Genomic DNA, 20,261 nt, shown 5'->3' with positions numbered 1-20,261 from the left:
CCCTGAAGAAAGCTTCACAGCCGAAACGTTGTGTTTTTCTGTTTTCAGCATGGAATTAACCTATTACTTGTTCCTTTGCAGACTACGCATGTTGAAGCAGCTACCCACCTGAAAAAAATATTTAGCACACCACAGTATCTAGATTGTGGAACAAAGTTATTGCAAACTAATTTTGCACACATTTCCAAGCATTTTTTTCCTTTTATCAGATTTAAAGATAATGCATAACATCACAAATTTTTATGATGACTTGTTTCTGAAAGAAAAACAAAGCAACCTTTTCACAATTTCTTCATGTGCAGTAGCCATTTATTGAAGATCTAGCCACTGCTGTTGCCGCATGCTTTGTTTCTGTGCTGTTTCAGTCACTATCTTGAAGTGATTTCCAACACCTTTATTGTGAACAGGGGAAAAGCTGAACTGTTAACTTAATCACACGAGCACAATTAGAAAAAAAATCCTAATGGCAAGACCTTTTTATATAATGCAAATACGCTTCACACAAAAACATAGAAATGTCTACAAATAACATCATTTCAATTTTATAAAACAGTACATACAAGTGTCAACACTCTGTCGAGTCAGAAATAAAAGGATTCTTTTATTTGCTGACGTAATAAAAAAAGGTTTGTGGAAGGGCCGTAGTACACACACACGCGCGAAACAGCTCCTCTTGGCGTCTTGTGTTGTTTCATCAAAAGTGTCATCGGCGTGGATACCGAAAAATTAGAATACAATGAGATTTACATCCTTCTCAGCAATGCACTGATGGCTACTAGTTTCTTTGAGTTGTCCACGATTTCAACTACCAAGTTCTTGAAGTATGCAGATACCTTTATGCGAGGCGTGGAGTGGAGGAGTTCATTAGCTTGGCAATGTGGAGAAGACGGAAAGGCGGCCCTTTCAGAATACCACTAAGAACTGTAGACCCAATGCAGCTTTCGCGAAGGACACAGGAAGCAAAAAACGCAAGGTCTGACTGGAACATGGAAGAAGCAGAAGAATTGGCTAGGAATTTGATGCAAACGTATTGTATGAGGGTAAAAAGGTAAAAAAAAAAAGTATAAATACATAGTGAAAATGTACAAGTCTAATTGCATTTACGTGCACTACAGTGCAAGCATTTTCATCCTGGTGATGTCTCCTTTATTCATCAGAAAATTAAAAGCCAAAACATCCTCTGTATCACAACACGGGAGACAATATTACACAATTTCCTTTATATGTAATGTAGTTACCGAAAAAAAACATTGGCATTCCCAGAATGACTGCACTGTAAAAAAAATGATCCATTTATTTTAGCTGTGACTTTAAAACCCAGAAAAGCTTTTCTTTTTTCCCCCTGCAACAACAGGGGTATAAATGAGCACGTTAAATTAAGAGAATTTATTCCTGAGCAAAGTGAACAGGCATGAGGATTTTAAACAAAGGCAAAGGTTTACTGAGGTGTATACTGTTCATATCAAGCAAAGACATACAATTACTCTTACCAAAAAGTAGGGAATTATACACACTATATTATGGGCTTTAGGATACTTTAGGATTCTGTTTCCTCTTACTTGAATGTTTAATATCTTCCCAGGGACCTCTCATTGTAATATATTCAAAAATAAAAATAAAATCTTGTGCACTATCATTGTTACATGTCTCTAACATGGCTGTGATTAGTTCCGAAAGACTTCATACTGGCTTCCTACCCTTTTGGTTCAGTTTTTAAAACAAGTAAAAGATGTAGGCATAAAGGAATAAATATTTCATCCCCCAACCCATTAGCTGAAATTGCCAAAAAACGCAACTAAGAAAACTCATCATCTTTACATAGTAAACAAAATGCAATGATATATTTTACATATTTGTTTGACCCCTGCAAATGCTTTATTTTTTCAGACTTGACAAAATCTTGCGCCAGGAGCATAGCCTTCTTTTTCGGAAATGCCACTCTCTTCATTGTTCCCATCACTCCATGTCAGAAGATGGCGAGAAGGGAGGAAGTGACCTCATGCCACACAGAGGAAGACGTCACTGTTCCAAGGTCACGACCTCCACTGCTTGTCCGTCCAGAGTCACACTGTTATCTATCCTGGTGGTGACGGGCGCCATGGCAACCTGCACGGGCCTGTTACCCTGCGCGAGGCTGGTGACCACTGTCTGGTACATACTGACGGGTATCTGGACCAGGCCTGAGACAGGAGAAAGGAAGAGTGTTTACCATGGGGTAGTGCAGGACATCGCAAGATACAAGTTATGATCCTAGAGATTTACACGTTTTCATTTTTAATGAATGCTATGTAGGTAGAAAGGTCATTACGACTTAGCAGGGCACCTTATTTGCGTCTTCGCATGCAGATTGATTTTGATTCTTAAGATCTCTCAGAAAACATACAATAACATAGCGAATGCCAGTCTTTTTTTCTTTGAAAAAAGGAGCCTGCCGAAGAGGATATTCTTGACAACTTGCAGATGTTCGCTCCCACCTGCCTGTCCTATATACTGAACATCTCGCTGTGAAATCTTACAACAACAATGCTTTAGATTTGACCAATGTACTGTTCTACACTTAACATTGAACTGTAAAGGTGTCATCACATATCACGTTTAAAATAGAGTGCCTTGCAAAAATAAAAGCATTATTTAAGAGTGAGGAGGTGCTTTAGTGAAAATGCCAGTTGTGCTGTTCAACAGGTGTGCCTTGATTCCTCTTACACAATTAGAACATGGAGTCAGTTTGGCCTTTTAATTGTTGCAACTACACCAGCTGAAGAGAATATACAGACACCTACAGACACCTACTTTTGGCTTAAGTCCATTTGTATTGTTGGAAAAAAATATTGAATAATTTATTTCAAACATATACCAAATATACACAAAAGAAGAACCTACACAAGGAGTGGCAGTTCACACAGAAAAAAAATAAGGAAAAGGAAGGCTACATAAATGTTTTTTGAGATGAGAAAGGTATCTGACCATGCCAATCTTAGATTTAGTACTGGCAATATGTAAGAAGTTGTCATTCCTGTCATGAGAACAGGTTCTGCAAATTAATTTCAACCTAAAGGAATCAAAAGGCGTCTCAGTTTCCCCTCAGACTTGCTGTCCAACCTGAAGACTGACAGTAATTGTAGAGTACTCAATGGGGAGGAATAGGGCCTGAAGCTCACCTCTAAACATCAAAAAGGCTTTTTTCTACAGCAGAGGTGCAGTATATGTAGCTAAAAGTCTAAGAGACTCAATGCAAACTTGAATGTCTGCATGTTAACTCTTCAAGATTAGAAGACAACTAAAATACTCTTGAAAGTTTTTCAATGGCTGATGTAACAGTCTTGCGATCCCTGGTCACATCAACAGCATGCCACGTTCTCTAGCAAAATCATGCAGGGCTCACGAAAAGCTGAAGTACGTAAAACACGAAGTAGACGATACACAGTAGAACGCTGACAGACTGGTTGGGGCTGGCTTTGACTGTCCTAACTAGGCACCGGGATTGGTAGAGCAGAGGCTCAACTGGAAGCCCTAGAGGCAGCTTCTTGGGGAATGTCCTCTGGTGTGCATGGTAAGCGTGGAGCAAGCACATCATTGCTGGCAGGCTGCGGCGGCGCCTGCGGTGTGGAACAATGGGGAGACTGAGACGCCGCGGAGCCCTCCCAGCTGTGGATTACTGCAGTCACATGAGCGGGGTCACAGCCACGCAAGCTGTTCAAGGCAGGGGGGAGGCCAGGGCAAGATTTCGGCACGTGGGGAAACTTCCGCAGTTGACCAGGGCAGGATGCTATACAGAAGGGAGCAGTGGTGGTAAAATGAGCCAATATATGGAAATATTTAGGAGTGTGTACACAAAATAAAGAAAAGCCAAATTCACGCCTTCTTTTAAAATATAAACAAGCTGATGAAGACGTCAGCTTTTACGTGCCTCCCTGAATTTATACTAGCTGAAACTGTCAAACACCAATGATTTTTTGTAGACTATGCTTTTGCAGCAATTCAGTATCTACATTTTTTGTTAAATATGAGTTCCCTGAAATAGAAGTCATGTCTAATTGTGCTGCATAGTGAGAAACTGACTTAATGTTCAGCAGCTAGACAAGATGGTAAAGGATACAAAAAGTAAACCAATTAACTCTAATGTAAGCAATATTCTCAGCCACTAGCAATTGAAAAATATCAAAGGTGCATTAAGAGTGAATTTAAAAATCACCCTGCTGTAAAAAATACGTCTTTGGGCTGTGAAGCTGAGGAGGACATACAAACTCCATACAGATAACACCCCAGGTCAGGAATTGAACCCGGAGCTCTAGAGCCCTAGAGCTGCAAGGCAGCAAAGCTGACCAATGTGCATCTGTGCTGCCCCAACAGGTTTCTTTCAAAGCTTAAACTTGTTTTTTAATTTACAAACAACCCCCAATCCCTCCACTGAAAAGATGCGTTGTGTCGATGTGCTCCTCAAGATTAATCTGAATATTAATTATGGAAGCGTGGTGACTGAAGTGCTAGTAATTCAGGTATGTTCTCAGTTTACTGCCCCCAAGGCTCAAATCCCTCCTTGGAAAGCAGCCACTGCTAATCACCAAGACAGTGTAATCAAAGCTGCTCTCAGAGGCACTGGCTCTATCTGCATACACAATAGCTACAAACAGCAACCTTATAAGCATACCTTTCTCAGCCTGCTATTGGACAAATAAAGACAAAAGGTAGGAAGAAAGCCAATAACTGAAAACTCACGCCTGTAAGGACAGGGTGAAGGAATATCAGTAAATATTGATGTACGGTGCAAGTACTGAACTCTCCCTCAAGTCGAAGATGAGACTTCCCACAGGATGAGCTTACAAAGACAGTGACGCTCTCTGGACATGCAAGCTGGTTTATGGTCTGTGTAGGTTTTTCAACCATATACATTGTATTGATTCACCCATTTCATAGCTTTTCGAAGCAGGTCTTCCACACATGCTTTTAAAGTCAAGCAAACCATAGAGGTACGGGCGACTACGACATTCCAGTAAAGTTTACTACTATAGTCATCCAATGAGAGATATTTAGAAACTGAAATCACACTTTATCTGTAAGGATACTGAACACAAGGGTATAAATGCAAGATATTGCAGAGCATTTCTCAACGTAGAGATCAGACCTACTTTCTATGAGACCTGTCAGGAGGTCGGTCTGACTTATCAGACCTACCTTCTCAAACCTGACCAAACAGACGCAGAGCTGACTTCGTAAGAAAGACAATGATTCCTTTCTCGCCGAGTCACTCAAATACATTTTCCCCCATTCAGTCCCTTTGGGATTTAATTTCACAGACTCGCAGGTTGCTCAAATCAAATTCAATCAATTCACTTATTCACTCATAATTCATCCTATCATCTTTTGCCGAGACAAATACAAGCTAATCTGATTCTAGTGCCCCTGTGCAGTGCGTTAATCGGGCTAACTGGGTCAGCACGCTTATTATGACTGAGTTGCAGTGATCAGCTGAGCAGGGCCAGAGTGTTGCTAAAATGCAAAGAGCCCTGAGAAGCAGCTGCACGATTGCAACAGGTCATTATCTTGACGTGGAGGGTAGAATGGTTGATTGGAGTACCAGCAAAATACATGTGCTTCAATCAGCAAGCCGCCTCTCTTCAAATGCCTCACTTCCACCGTACAGACACTATACTGATTAATTTGGGACAGTTGGTATTTACAGATTTTTGGTGGCAGCTTTCAGGAGCCGACACTATTCAGCCTCTGGGCCCAAATGTTTGTCAAAGTTTAGTGCAATATTCTGTTTGAGTGCCATGATTGCCCTGCCAGTGCAGACTCACAGGCTGCTGTCACCATACCCTTACTGCTGCGAGCAGCTGTCACAAAACAAAATCAAATTGCAACAGATATGTCAGGCATCAAGTTCAGTTCTAAAGGAGTCAATAAATGTGGGTCAGAACACAGCTCCTTTAAGCATATATAGATATGGCCGGTAGAGGCAAGTGGTACTGCTCTACCACTGTCAAAACGAGAACATCATCTCGACTAATTAACAATGCAGACAACAGCAACGCATATTTTTATACCTTGGTCAGTTCATTCAGTTTCAGTTCATACAGATTTTATACTGTGGATACGGTATGACTCATTGTGTGAAAAACAGCGAATGGCTATACAGTATATTCCATGTTAAAGTACGAGACATGTTAATCAATCCAACTCACTCTTGCATCAGGCAACACCAAAGCAAGACACTAATAAGGGGAGGAAATAACTGTCAGATGGAAGATAAAAAACTTTATGAAAAATTGCTTTCCAGTAGATTTAAGAGATTTCTTAGCATTCCTTACTCTTCCACATGGTTAGGGCCTATTTAAATATTTGCCTTTAGAGAGCAAAATCTTCTATAATAACAGGATATGAAAACAATACAGTATCTTGTCCTTGAGATGTTGAGGCCTGTGTCAGCAACAGTTCTCTCTTGAAAATCCAGAAAAAGAAGGCTTATGGTGCAGATATAAAATGCATTGCTGTGACCTTAAGAGCCAAGTATGACTATCATTAATATTCACAACAATATCATCCCACCTGCAAAACACACCACTATAATTCCGTTCTTGCATTCTTTTTATGCAATAGCCTAAGTGTTGAAATTTCTGTATTTTTCCACAGCAGGAGCAACAACAAAAACTCTAACATCAGTGATCAACACCTTACAGGATTCAGTGTAGCTGTATACTTCAACAAGTCTTAAGGTGTTTTTCAGTTAATCTTTTCATATAATAATGGCCTGTTTTTCTCCTCCAGTAGCACACTTCTTCATCTTCATCTCTTCTCCATGGACATAAGCCCTGGACTCGGTTGACTGCATTCACTGTCTCAAAGGACAGTGAGTAGATCAGGGCTCAATAAACACCAATAGACTTGCATCTATCTGGAGTTTCAAACACAAACTAAAATGTCTCACCTGGGGCATGGTATTTACACACAGTACAGGGAAAGGCATCTTTTCCTGTTTCTTGCTTCTACATCTTCCATTTTATTCACAAAAATGCCTAACCACTTAACAGATCTAGTAGGTGGACCTGTATCACAACTATGAGCCATACAACACTTCTCTTTCATCATGAAAAGCACAGAGCCACTGAAGATGGCTAAATCGTGAGGGAAATGTTTCAGTTAGACTTAGTTACACAGTATGGAAGTGGACATTGTCTCCCAGAAATAAGGTGTAAAGGTTATATGAAGTCTGTTTTTAAAAGGGTTAGAAGAGTGCACATATTGCACTAATGGTAGAAGGGATCTTGATGTCCACTTCTTTAAATGTAATGTTAATGCCTGTTAATCAGCTTTAATTTTTAAATATACCCTTCACTCCTGTCCATTCCCCTAATTCAGCACACGTGGTGTGCAGACGGGCTTCTGATTAAACCAGTACAGTATCAGCAGTGACAGCTGGCAGGGTGATTAGTCTATGGACTGATAATGGAGTGGATCAAAGCTCTTTAGGAGGGCTCCTGAGGGGCTACAGGCCTCACAGGGACTATCACCGGGGTAGGAGGGCCACTTCCAAACAACAGGATGTGAGGCAACAAAAGACAGGATGCGAGGGTGCATGGGCACCAGAAACCTGGAGTGACTATTATTAAAACACATTTTTATACTGAGAGTGGGCACAGGGATGTGTGGATTTACTCGTGACTGTGACTGACAGAGCTCCACTGGATTTATACTTCTTCTATTTCTGTCTTAGATTTCCCCTCCGGTAGCAGGATTCTTCACTGCTTATCATAAATCCAAATACTATCAGCTTTCATTTTTATGTCACTCTTGTTACAATGTCCTCCCTTGCTTCAACCCTTTGTCTCCTGAATTGAATTTAACAGAAGGCAGTTCCTTGAAAAATACAATTATCTTCAGATCCAAGGATTTTGTAGCTCTGCTCCTGAGTACAAAGCATTTTAGCTTTCTATTCCCTGGTTTACTGGTCCACTAAGAACCTCAGAGATTTATTACGCCAGGAAAACAATATCAAATCAACTTGATGTATAATGTTAACTTAACAGAAAAAAAAAAAAATTAATAAATGTTTTAAATTTGCAACCCTTTAATAAATTAACACAAGTCTGATATGCTAAAAGTATTTCTGGTTTAGTACTTTTACTCCATTTCTTTTTCCATCTGTTTCGTATGTCATCTACACACCAGAGTTGAGATGTTCTGACCTCAAAACATACTTATTGACCAGAGGTCTTTGTTTTGCTTTAAGAAATCCTTTAGGGTGTTACTGGTCTCTTGTCAGTATCTGAAAATGCCCATATACAGGGATGCAATAATTTATTCCTTAATCTTTTTAGGATTTTCAAATTTCTTAAAAATGATCTGTTTAAAAGGGTACATGAACCATGAGATGTGAATATGTATGGAGCTATTTAACAACTAACTTATATTTCATATCGAAAACATAAATAATTGAAATGAACAAAACAAACGTGTTGGGTGCAAATCCAAATAATCTATTTAACAGCTGGCAATGAAATGATGCAGGGATTCAGAAATGGTACTGCTACAAACAACTGTTTGCTCTGATGAACCTGACTGTTTCTGACCAGTGGCATGTTCTGACATTATTGCACGGTATTGAAGAATAAGAGTCAGATCTGTGTGCCCTTGTTTTGGCTACCGCAATACATGCTGGAAAGGGGTGTTACCACATCTTTAAAAGCCTCTGTGGATTAGAGCTACCATAGAAGGCAAGCTAGGTCACTGGAGCCCTGTGCAAATCTATAGGGTGCAAGCCATCTGTCACATCAGCACACAATGGATTACATTAGTTTCTGACAAGTTGACAAATTCTCTGGTACCTCTCCACCCCCAGCAATGTCCAGTCTCATTAGAAAAATATTAAGATGAAATTTAAGAGAAGATCTCCTCTGGGCATTAGTAAAGGAGGCATATAGAAATATTCTGCAGGACAGTCTTCTCTTATGATAAGGTCAAAAGTCTGAGCCTGAGCAAGAGGAATGCATGAAAATTAGTGGTACCTTGGCTGCCATCTTAGAGCAAAACAAAGGACAAAGTAAAACAAGATTAAGAGCTGTATATTTAAAGTCTCAGGACAACAGGAATAACCTCATTCCATCATCAGTGCTCTTAACATTTCTACTGGGTACATTGAAAGCTACAATTCTACTTGATTTTAGTGAAATATTGCTTTGCAAATGTTTTTGTTGCAACAAGGTTTCACAACCCCAGTTAGAGACATTACTCAGCACCTTGGCATCCAGACTCAGTCATTCTGTGCTCTTTTTCAAGCCCAGCTCTACATAGTGATGCACCCAGTGTCTGAAACTGCAGTTGAATTAGTTATAAACAAGCTATAACAATGAAGGACTGAGACCATTTTTAATCTTCACAGCTTGCGGAGAGAGTACTGCTGTTCTGCTATTTGTTATATACTATCCAAATACGATATTCAGGACCTATGTGATAAATTCAAATTCTAATTCAAAAGAGTTTTAATGAAAGAGCCCATTTAGTCTTTAAATGAAATTTAACAGTGACCAGCTTCTACCTTACCCCTACACATCCTTAGGTCTAATTAGGTCTATAAAACAAGTCTTTATAGAGCCGCCATCTGCCTCATTCTAGTTGTCCGAGAGTTTTTTCCAGGAAGCATAAATGGTGACCTGCAACTGTAGAATTCTAATATTAAGCCATAAAAAGTAAGTTAGATAAAAAAAGATAAAAAACACAGAAGTAAACAGGGCTGTGAATGGTTTAGTACATAAAGAGTTATTGCTTCATTCAGAAGCACAAAGTCTCGGCAATAATAATCACTGTAGAAATCACTGTATCCTTCGAAGAGGGGATAATTTGACATGATATGTACTATATGACCACTATCCCTGGACTAACCCCCTTTAATACTGATAAAGTTATTAGGAACCTAAAACAGGTTATTGATCTGATCACAATAACAGAAAGGACTGAGGAACAGACCCCACAGCATTTCCACTTCAGGAGGCTGGTTTTCTGGTCCTCCGGAGGAGCAAAGCTGCAAGCAGCAGCCTGTCCCAGAGAAACAGGAACATGCTGTGAGTGTGGGCCATTCCACCATGGCCCACACTCACGGATACGCAGGACCAGCAAGGCAAGGTGACGAATTCATTGCAACACAGAAGAGAGGGACGTCGGCTGGGCCTGCCTGCCCCCCCCCCCCCCAGCGGCCCCCTCCCTGCGAGAGCTGGGTGTAAACTGTGAAAGAGGGGGGTACCGTTAGCGTCCTGGACCCCCGCGAGAGCTCCCACGGCGGCGGCCGTCTCCCCCGCCAGGACGATCTGCCCTCCGCTCTGCAGGGTCGCCTCCGCTAGCGTCGCCACGGCGTGAGCTGCTGCCTCGCTGCAAAACACAGACACGGCTATTCATTCAGGACCAGCGCGCAGGAAGGCAGATCTTCCTGCACGTCAACAAGAGCGGGGCGGCTGCTTTCACACCCCTCTTGTCTCCTGCCCACACAGCAGACGTGCTCAAGCGAAGGCAGGGGCAAGACCAAGTTTGTTGTTCAGGTTGGGACAAACCACATCGGTATAAAGAGCACTCTTTTCACACGAAACCGATTCAAAGGATCTGAGGAGCAGGACCAAGTGAATGGCTTTCCCAGGGATCCCGTGTGCACCACTGAAATGTGTGACCATGAGCACCTGAAACAACACATGGCTGAGGACATGGTGCGCTGAAGGAGGTTTCAGCTTTCTGTGGAAACCCTCCCAGGATAGGGGTGCCCGTACTGGCATCATGCATTACTTCTGAATGAGACGGGCACCAGCTGGCCCTAGGCAAGGATCCACGGTGAAATTTACACTTGAACAAAAGGGGGAAGAAACAGAAGCAAACTGACGAGAGACTAGACTCTGACTAGAAGGGCTGTACTCTACCCATAATACATCCTCCTGAGCCACGTACAACATGGGGCACGAGGTATTCTGCACCAGAATATGATTCAAAATGCTGTAGGCTTCACCCAAGCTTCATGTAAATGAAAAAACAGTGGTATTAAAGGAAATGAAATCTGCTTAAGGAAGCACAAGGTTTGGAAATTCTGCAATTTATCATTGCGATGCATGGCAAGAGTCTTGTTAATCTAATACAGTGGTTTGTATGTTTCAAGGACTACATCTTGGGCAGGAACAAGGCAGACGTGTGTTCACAAACTTGAAACACATCAGCCTCGTCCTAGAGACTATCAAAAGCAACAAGTGGAGCAGGAGAAAGATTTTAACCCCGATATAGGTATGGTCATGTCAAGCAGAGTTTATTACCTTTCTGGATTAGGTCACAACACAAAAGTTTACATCACTAATTAAGAAGTGATTAGAGATCTTTAATGTCAGTTTGAAAAGAGGTCAAAACAAGCATAACAAAATTAAACATCTCAAAGCTAGACCTGAGATCACCAGCCATTACTGTGGCTGGTATAATACTGGCACCTTTAACTCCTGCCAGTGAGCTTGTCTCCTGGCCATCAAACTCCAGGATTATAGATAATCCAGGGCTCCTACTTATTTTTAGGTCTATGTTGCTTGCAGCAATGTATTTTTATCTAGATGAAGTCATTATGAAAGTCAGGCCTCTTATCACTTTTAAAAAGCTAATGAGTGACTCTATACTGTATGAAAGACACAGAATCAGAAGACTGACAATCTGGGCTAGCCCTTCCCCACGCCACTGTAGGGCTCCTGCTAAACAGCATGTCTGCCACGCACAGGGAGGGAGCAGGGAACAGATACCAAAGCAGTCAGTGATTCAATGGCACTTAATTCTGTTAAGTTTACGATTGGAATACAATGCCTGCCCCAGAGAAACAGGTAACAAGATCCCATATCTAGCTCCTTTGCACATTACAGTAGCAAATAAGATAGGAAACTGAACTGAATGATGCTTGTGAGACAGATTAATTCTTCCTACAAGACAAAATGCCCTCAAGCCTTAATGTCTCAACATGAACAGTACAGATCTTTTGAACACAGGCAATAGTGCATTACAGAATGTGCCATCTGAGAATCTTTCGCCTATCATAATTCACCCATATAACAGAAACGCCAGCCCTCTCATTTTCTCAGAGGTGTTCCAGTGACTTTAACAAGTGCTAACACAATCAGAAACAGTGTACAGAAGGGCATTTCCTCAGACTTTTTGAGTGCAGTATCTTGTTTCATTTCTTTCTGAGTCCACTTACAGGAATGTGTCTGATTTAATTTGGTGACCCCAGTGTTAGAAAGTACACCGAGCCCTCTGGATCAAGCTATAGTCTGCGAAACATCAGAGTTGACTCTGCCATCATCTAGCTTATAGTCACTTATCTCAGATGGCTGCGCTGACCTTTACTGGAAGGAAACATCCTCTGTAAAATCCCAGATGCACAAACCACATCAGCAGACAGGCATATTATTACAGCTGATGATGTAGATCAATGTCATAGTACCCTCTCAGTGCTCAGTCCTGTCTCTGTCGCGTGAACTACCACTATGTACCTCCCCTGTGTGGAAGCTTTGCTGCACAGTCACAAATGTATACGCATAAAATACGAGTCTCAGTAGTTAAAACTATTTTTAAAACATCTCTTCTAGACAGAACCACCAGAATGACTAAAACCATCTGTCTATGGGAAGGCCACTTACATAACACGTCCATCTATGCAGACAGGGAATCCTACGGCATTTAGCAGGTGTAACAGCTGTGCTATTCTCGCCTGACAGAAAAATGTCAAGCTTTGACCAGCAACAGCTTTGATGATTGACAAATCGATGAAAGAATACTGACATCTAGTGGAAACAAAACCCCTCATTGCAATTTCATAATTGTGCTTAAATGAGCATATTCTATTACTAACTGTTTTTTTATCACATTCTTCACATGCTGTATTCTATGTGTTCTTGGGGATACTAGAACTCTAATTCTAACCCTCTGTCAACATTCATGAAGTACTTTTTGCCATGATGGAAGCTGGCAGTCTACCCAATCACAGGAGACCACGGCTTCCTGTTTATCTTCACTGTCCTGCTCACAGGAAGGAGAAACTCCCTAGTTAAACAAACCTCTGCCACAGCTAGCAACTTTCTCATCCCTCTTGTCATTTGGAGAGCAGGAAGAAGTGCCACTTGTTTGCTAAGCGAACAGGTAAACTCCTGGGCAATGCTATTTAATTTCGTTGAAAGAGCACCAATCCAAGCACCTGGGAAGTTAATGAATGCTTCTCTGTGACCTTCCGTATGAGAACATCCTTTCATCTTCATGTTCTGTATGCTCATATTTACTTTTCATAAAAATAATTTGACTGAAAATCTACAATACTAGCAACACACTAAAAGGACGGCAGACAATCTGTGTCAAGTGTTTAGCTTGCTGACACTACGGTTGGATCAGGAGCCTCATAGACACACAGGGTTAGGTTTGATTGCTTTGTTCCTTGTACATCCATAACTGGCCATATGGCTACAGAAAACTAGAACCAGATGAACAGGATGGAATAAATAACCTCCTGTTTGTGGCTGCTCTGACATTCTATTTTATCAATAGTCCTTTACAGAAGCACAGAAAAAAAATATTTTATATAAATAAAAAATATTTTAAGAACAACAATAATCATATATCCTGAATATAAAATGAATTCCCCTGTGTGCGTTAGTAGCCTCAGAAAGAAGAACAGCCTCAACATTCTTCACAAAAGCTAGCACTCACAGTGTACAAATGAACTCTAAACAAGGGGAAGAATCTAAAATACATTAAGTCTATAAAACACAACAGATGAAGACTAAACCAAGAAAGTCAATTTGGTCTATCTGATAAAACCGAGATCCTGACTCTTTGTGGTCATTAAAAATGTTAACTACTACTACTAATGCTACTCTTGAAAGCACCATTCGAAAAGAGTAGGCATGTTAACCCCAGTGTCTTGGCCGAATTTCTCTCCCTGGCCTTTAACAATCGTGGCCTGCTAATAATCCCCATCTATGAATTGGCTTCATCACTCAGTTCTCCTGCCCATTGATAGCTGATGAGTAGTGAGAGTTCTGGGGCACTTTGGCTGCCATTGCATCATCCAGGTGGGGCCACACATTGGTGGTGGAGGGGAATCCCTATTACCTGTAAAGTGCTTTGAGTGGACTGTCTGGAAAAGCTGTATATAATAAGTGTAAGGAATTATCAATTATTAAATTTTTATTTAAACAAAAGCAGAGACTCAAACCTCACAAAATTAAAGTGAGCAAACAAGAGAACAGTCTACACAAAATATACAGCTACTGTTCTCAATTAATAAATCCCCCCAGCTCCAGCAGCTCGAAATGAAACAGGGTGCTGTGCACAGCTGCAGGTGAAGCTGATAACAAGCTCTCCTGGGAAGACAGTGTTCCAGTGCTGTCGTGTGAAGCGTTTCAGCTCCGGGACCGAGTGTGAACTGTTATGGAAACTGTGCTGACTGAAGCATAAGCACCTGTGGCATCAATCTGTTTGAGCACATGTCATCCACTGTTACCTAGAACAGTCAGTACCCAACCCACCCCCAAAATATTGCTGTCTGAGACACCAGCTGCCTGTATCCCAACATGCTTTTCTTTTAGCCAACAATCTGCATTTCTCAAAATCCCAGTACAGTCTAGACTCACCTTAACACACAGGTGTTAATATGCATTGTTTGCGCACAAAAGCAGCACTAGCTGACAGGACTAAATTTTAAGGTAAAGCAAAAGGTAACTCTCCATTCACCACACCACTGACACCTAAGTTGTCTTAAGTTAGAGGACTGGATCAAGTTAGAACTCTGTTCTTGAGCGATTCTAATCGACTGTAGGATTCCTGGATATCATTTCAAATTAATACATAAAGCACAGAAAAGACACACTTGACAAAAAAAAAAGAAAGAAAATCAGTCAGAAAAAAATCCCCAGAATGCAACAGTGCTGCATGCTTAAAGGAGTTAATCCTCTCCACTACAATAAAGGAGTAATGGCAGTTCTCTTCATAAGAGGAAATAATGTTCTTAATCAGATCCACAATGAGGTTTGAGGGGTTTTCTGATTATGTCAAGAATGACAAGCTGCTACTTGCAGTCTCGGGTCTAATTTAGTAAGTAAGGAATCAAATTTGTTTTGCCTTTAAAATGTTGGCCAAGCTGATTTCAAGCCCCGCTGTGGATCTCCTCACAGCAAGCCCTCTCCCCTGAGTGGGCCTCTCCTCCCTGCTGTGTACCTGTTCAGCGCCATGGTAACTGTTGCTCCCTGCTGCATCTCCTGAGAAGCCGCCACTGCTGCCTCAGCTAACGAGGCCACTGCTTGTGTTGCCTCCGAGGCCTGAGTTGTCTGAATCGTCATTTCTCCTCCTTGGAGCGTTGCCCAGTTCTGTTCTACCTGCACAGCAGCAGCAGCAAAAAATATTAGTAAATTGATAAAACACACTTGTCTTAAAATCGACCTCGTTCTGCAATGGAATAAGTACTTCCATCCTGTTGGAAAGGATGTAAATATTATATTAAAAAATGATTTCAATAACGGCAGAAAATAACTCTTAAAGACCAAATGCAAATATAATATTATTCACAAAAGCTCTCCTTTTAGACACTCTATCAACATTGCTTTCAATATACAGAAGTAAAAATATGGAATATTCTGTGGTAATGTTTCCCTCCATTTTATGTTTATTTAAGCCAGAAACCAGTTGTGTTTTAGTTAAATGTGTTTTGTGTTGTTAATATGATAAAACACAGCTGACACTATGAAAAAGCTAAGCTTAAGAACAAGCACATACCAAGCTTTTAACTTTGAGACTTGAAACTTGATCAGTTCAACACCATCTTGAAATGTTGTATTTACGTATCATTTTGTTTTTCAGTGTGCAACTTGTGAGCTTTTGTTGAATGCTTGAGTGCCTCACCTCTCCATCGGTGACCGTGGAATAGTTCACCTGAGCCACAGTGACAGTAGTGGGCAGCTCTGAAGCGTCTGCAAGTGTAGCTACTGTGGCACCTGTGCCAACCTGTGAGTACAGTGAGAGGAGCAGACAGAGACTAAAATAAACCTCTGCATGGAAGGTACTTAAAACATCTCTGCATCAGCCCAACCAAATACGTGCGTTCCATTTTTAATATATTACAGCATCTTTATTTGGATTACTGTAGTAATTTAAATAAAGGCAACTTGTACCATTTGAAGATCAAAGGTTGTATTACAGGTGAGCGATTTCCAGGGCAGAACAGGCCTACAAAAGGCCATTATGAATCGATGCTGCTGTGAAAGGCGAAACCCCCCTCCCACCACACACACAAATAAGAAACAGCTGCAGCGTTTCCCAAAAACAATGCATTGCTTCGCCATCTTTAACTGCACACAAACCAAATGAAACAGCCAATAAAAAAAGAAAGAAGTGGTCGTCCCACAGGACTCATTTGCCCTCTTTCATCTCTCAATTTTAATTTAATATTAAAAGAAACAATCTCTGTCTGCAGTTTATCACCAAGCCTGAAAGGTTTTTACTCCTACCAAAATTCTTCAATTGTTTTCAACTCGGCTCCACACAGAGACAGACCTGGTGTTTGAAGTTGCCTTTGAACCAGTACGAAATCGATCTCATTACTAATGCTCATATCTTTCGCTAAATGCTCAGCAATTTCTTATTGAACACCTGTGAATAGCTCATATTTCCCACAGGTTTGTTTTCTTTTTAATTAATACTCCTTTAATACTATGATGCAGTTAGATCTCTTAGCTGTGCCTAGTTGGTGGAGTATATTACTGGTATAAATGCTGAAAGTGCACATTTTTACTGGATTTGGATCATTGTTTTGTTTTAACTGTGTCTGTGTCACCTTTGACAAATATCATTCATTTTACTCCCAGGGAAGGCGTGACTTCAAAACACCACATCTGGAAACAGCAACAGCACCCAGAGACCCGGCAGGATAAATGGCAATGTTAAGCAAGTTGAGATTAAATAGAATGTTACTACTATGACACAAAGAGCAAAATCCACGTTTTTAATTTGATTTACTAAGAAAATCAAAATGGTTTAATAAGTCTACAAGTCTAACCAAAATCATGGTATAACTTCCAGCAGCAGGCCCACAAACGTTCCTTATAAAATTCGGTTTTCCTCAACCCTGTGTCTTCCCTGCCTCCATTTCTCCAAAGCTCTGACGGAGCTGACCTCAGAGGACCTGAGGCCCTCCTAGATACTCACTTGTATGAGGGAGACGGTGCCGTCAGGGTTGCTGATTGTCTGCACTACTGTCTGCGAGGGGACGAGGTGGGCAATGCTGTGGGTGGCTGCCGTGGCAACGTGTGTCTGTGGGGCCTGCTGATCCTCAAAGGCGTACAAGAGGTCCTCCCGGCCATGCTGCTTGTAACAGTTCTTCACTATGGTCCGCAGGGCCTGCGTCCATGACACCTTCACACAGCAACAGCAAGAACACAGCATTACTCTCGCACTCCGAGTCGTGGCAAGGGCAGTTTAGACAGGAAGGAGCCATTGCTGTGAGACTGGAAGTATTGGACAATTCATTGATATGACAGGGCTCGGGAAATAAAGAAACATCCATTTTATTGTTAAAAGGAACATTCTAAATAAGGGAAAATATATACCAAAACCAGCATTTAAAAAAAACACCAACCCCCTTGAGGGTTCAAAGCCATTTCAGCAGGCTGACACCATCCTCCTGCCCCAACACCGTCTCGGCCCCCCTCACCCTCTGCTTCTGCTCCTCCGTTCGGACGTCGCTGCGGACGTTGGCCCAGGGGATGTCGTCCGGCCACCAGATGGGCTTGCAGCTCTCCTTGCCCCAGCCGGGCTTGCCCCTGCCCGTGGAGTACTTCAGCATCTCGGGGATAAAGGCCCGCAGCTGGGCCTAAAGGAGCAAGACAACCACACAGGCTACCCCACTGTAACACGCTCATTTCCCACCAGCACAGGTCACACTCATGGGGCCTAGAATTCAACAGCATCTTATTCAACGTTAAAAGCATCTGCAGCGCATCTTCAGTGATGAAAGGAAGTTATCAATTTTTAATTGCAGTAGTGCATATTGAAGACTATAAATAAACACCCTATTAGAGTGCTTAGAGTTTGATTTCAGGAAAATTGAACAAAATCTTTCCTATTCTCATATAGGCTTTTCAGTATATTGAGTGTCATGGTATAATCTAGAAATTGCCATTGTAATTGTCAAGCCAATGTTTGTATTTTGGTGCTGGTTAACAGTGTTTGCCCTATTTATTTTCAAGGTCACGAAAGAGCTCTAAAGGAACATGGCACTGCTTTACTTCACAGAGAATATTAAAGGAATTTCTCAAATAAATTCTCAAGGCCACCATGTTAACCTGAGCTTGGATTCTAATTACTAAGAGAGCCCACTAAAAACCTGCTTTAACTCTCAGGACAACAGGACAATATCATGCCCAGAGCACCTCTGACATCTCAGGACATTCAGAGGATAATTAAGCAATGACAATAGATTAGCAAATCTCTTAATCCAAACAGATTAGCCATCAAACCCCTTTCTTTTCAGGCCTTAATATCTTGTCAAAAACTGTTATAGTCCATCTGCCCCACTCTGAATCTCCAAAAAATAATGAACACTATTCTAACTCTCAGCATAATTTCTGTCACTTAATGTTACTAACTGAGCCTGTATCCACTTGGGTAAAAAACATTTGTCTGCTGCACTTCAATGCTAAACTTAATATTTCGTTTTGTCCATTACATATTACTTGGGTACATGAAAACCCCCAAGTGAAATGCTCAAGCAAAGTGAATACTGCCATACTTCACTCTGCACCTGCTATAATTCTAACCTTAGGAGTTGGAAACCAGATTATAATGAGACACTCAAAACTCTGGTTTGCATACTACTCAGGTAAAGTGAACCACTATGAACAAACTGACTTAATTCTTAAGATGAGCTGAAATGTCAAAGAACTACACAGACCTAACTCTCAGTAAAACCAGGGAACAATTACTATTCACAAGATTGACTGCTTGGCTTAACTCCACTATAGAAATGAAGAGAGGAACTAAAATCAAGAGGAACACTTAAAGGAATATGAAGGGATATTAAGAAATTCCTAACATTTGTTTATTATGGAAACAGTCTTTGTTGGTTTCAAATGGACATGATGCACATATAAGTCATAGAGATTCTTCTCACTGCTTTTCTCTACGCAGTTATCATCACATCATCTGCATAATTATTACATATCCAATTTCTTAACCGCTTCTACAAAAAGAAGCTGTGACGTAGCATGTCACACTGCAGTGTCCTGTAGACAAGGATAAAGCAACGCAATGAAAATTGATTGACGCAGCCTTACTTGCTACATACTGGGCTTACTGTATGGGGAGAGACTTCAAGCCAAGCTAGTTTAACCGGTTCCTCTCTGTCCCTTCTGCAGAAATGCTGTTATTGCTGTCAGTAGCAATAGGGTTAAGCCTTGTCCTTACTGTCCCTGCTAATTCGCAAGCCTGATCGGGATTAGATTGCACACCGAAGCACTGCAGCGTCTGCTGCCTGACATCACAGGCTAAATTTGGCTCCAGAGAAACCAATCGCCTGCCATTAGCCCAGTGCTTGTATGCAAGCCCTGCGCCACACAAATGATTTCATCCGTCTGGGCAGGTACAGAAGAAAATCAAGGGTAATTTTTGTATTTAAAAAAAACTCAGAGGAGTGCAGAATAAGAATCCTTTGGTCATTTTCAAAAGCACGTTAAAAAGATCTTCAGTTCCAGTACTAAAAAAACGCCCAGACATTTTCAGTCTTTTATTTGAATTAAATACAATGATACATTTCAGAAAGGGAACCTGCTAGAGGTTTGAAAATGGACCACAGATTTAAAAATATAAACCACATAACCATGAAATTGACTGATAAAAGAAAAAACAACGCACCCCTAGAACTGGAGCTTTCTATTAATGGCTGCAATAATAAAGTGATGTACCACAATGCAAGTACAATAGGACACTACTCCACTGCCAAAGCAAATTCAAAGGTAAAGTTGTTGGTACCGGAAACTGACCTATGCTGTACTAAACATGAGCTATACAGTAAAAGGACCTGGGAAAATACAGATTTCAACTATTCAGATATTTCACATTATTTACTTACATTTCTAAATGATCTGAAATGAAGTGGATTTTGTTTAAATATGAAATAATGCTTAAAAATCCCAATTCTGTGGATAAGTTTATACAGAATAACCTTAAATTGTTTACAATACTTTGATATATGAAATCATTTATACGATTTTTTACCAACA

At 41.0% G+C, this 20,261-nt stretch overlaps 1 protein-coding gene across 4 annotated transcripts in view; it reads right to left on the bottom strand.

Moving 5' to 3' along the window:
* Positions 1–465: 465 nt before the first annotated feature.
* nrf1 (nuclear respiratory factor 1) overlaps positions 466–20,261 on the bottom strand; it is a 35,876-nt gene continuing 16,080 nt past the window's right edge. For 2 of the 4 annotated variants that reach the window (XM_088922954.1, XM_088922955.1), the window contains exons 6-11: positions 17,696–17,854; positions 17,191–17,397; positions 15,889–15,999; positions 15,208–15,365; positions 10,235–10,359; positions 466–2,180 (exon numbers count right to left, since the gene is read on the bottom strand). In XM_088922954.1, the coding sequence (XP_088779080.1) occupies positions 2,020–2,180; positions 10,235–10,359; positions 15,208–15,365; positions 15,889–15,999; positions 17,191–17,397; positions 17,696–17,854 (921 nt within the window). In that variant the 3' untranslated portion in view covers positions 466–2,019. The remainder of the gene's footprint in view (positions 2,181–10,234; positions 10,360–15,207; positions 15,366–15,888; positions 16,000–17,190; positions 17,398–17,695; positions 17,855–20,261) is intronic. The other 2 variants (XM_088922956.1, XM_088922957.1) reach the window with 1 other exon arrangement.

The sequence above is a fragment of the Atractosteus spatula genome, chromosome 8 (genome assembly GCF_055471065.1).
Source record: "Atractosteus spatula isolate fAtrSpa1 chromosome 8, fAtrSpa1.hap1, whole genome shotgun sequence".
In the NCBI taxonomy this organism is placed as follows: domain Eukaryota; kingdom Metazoa; phylum Chordata; class Actinopteri; order Semionotiformes; family Lepisosteidae; genus Atractosteus; species Atractosteus spatula.
This window is presented reverse-complemented; position numbering and strand designations above follow the sequence as displayed.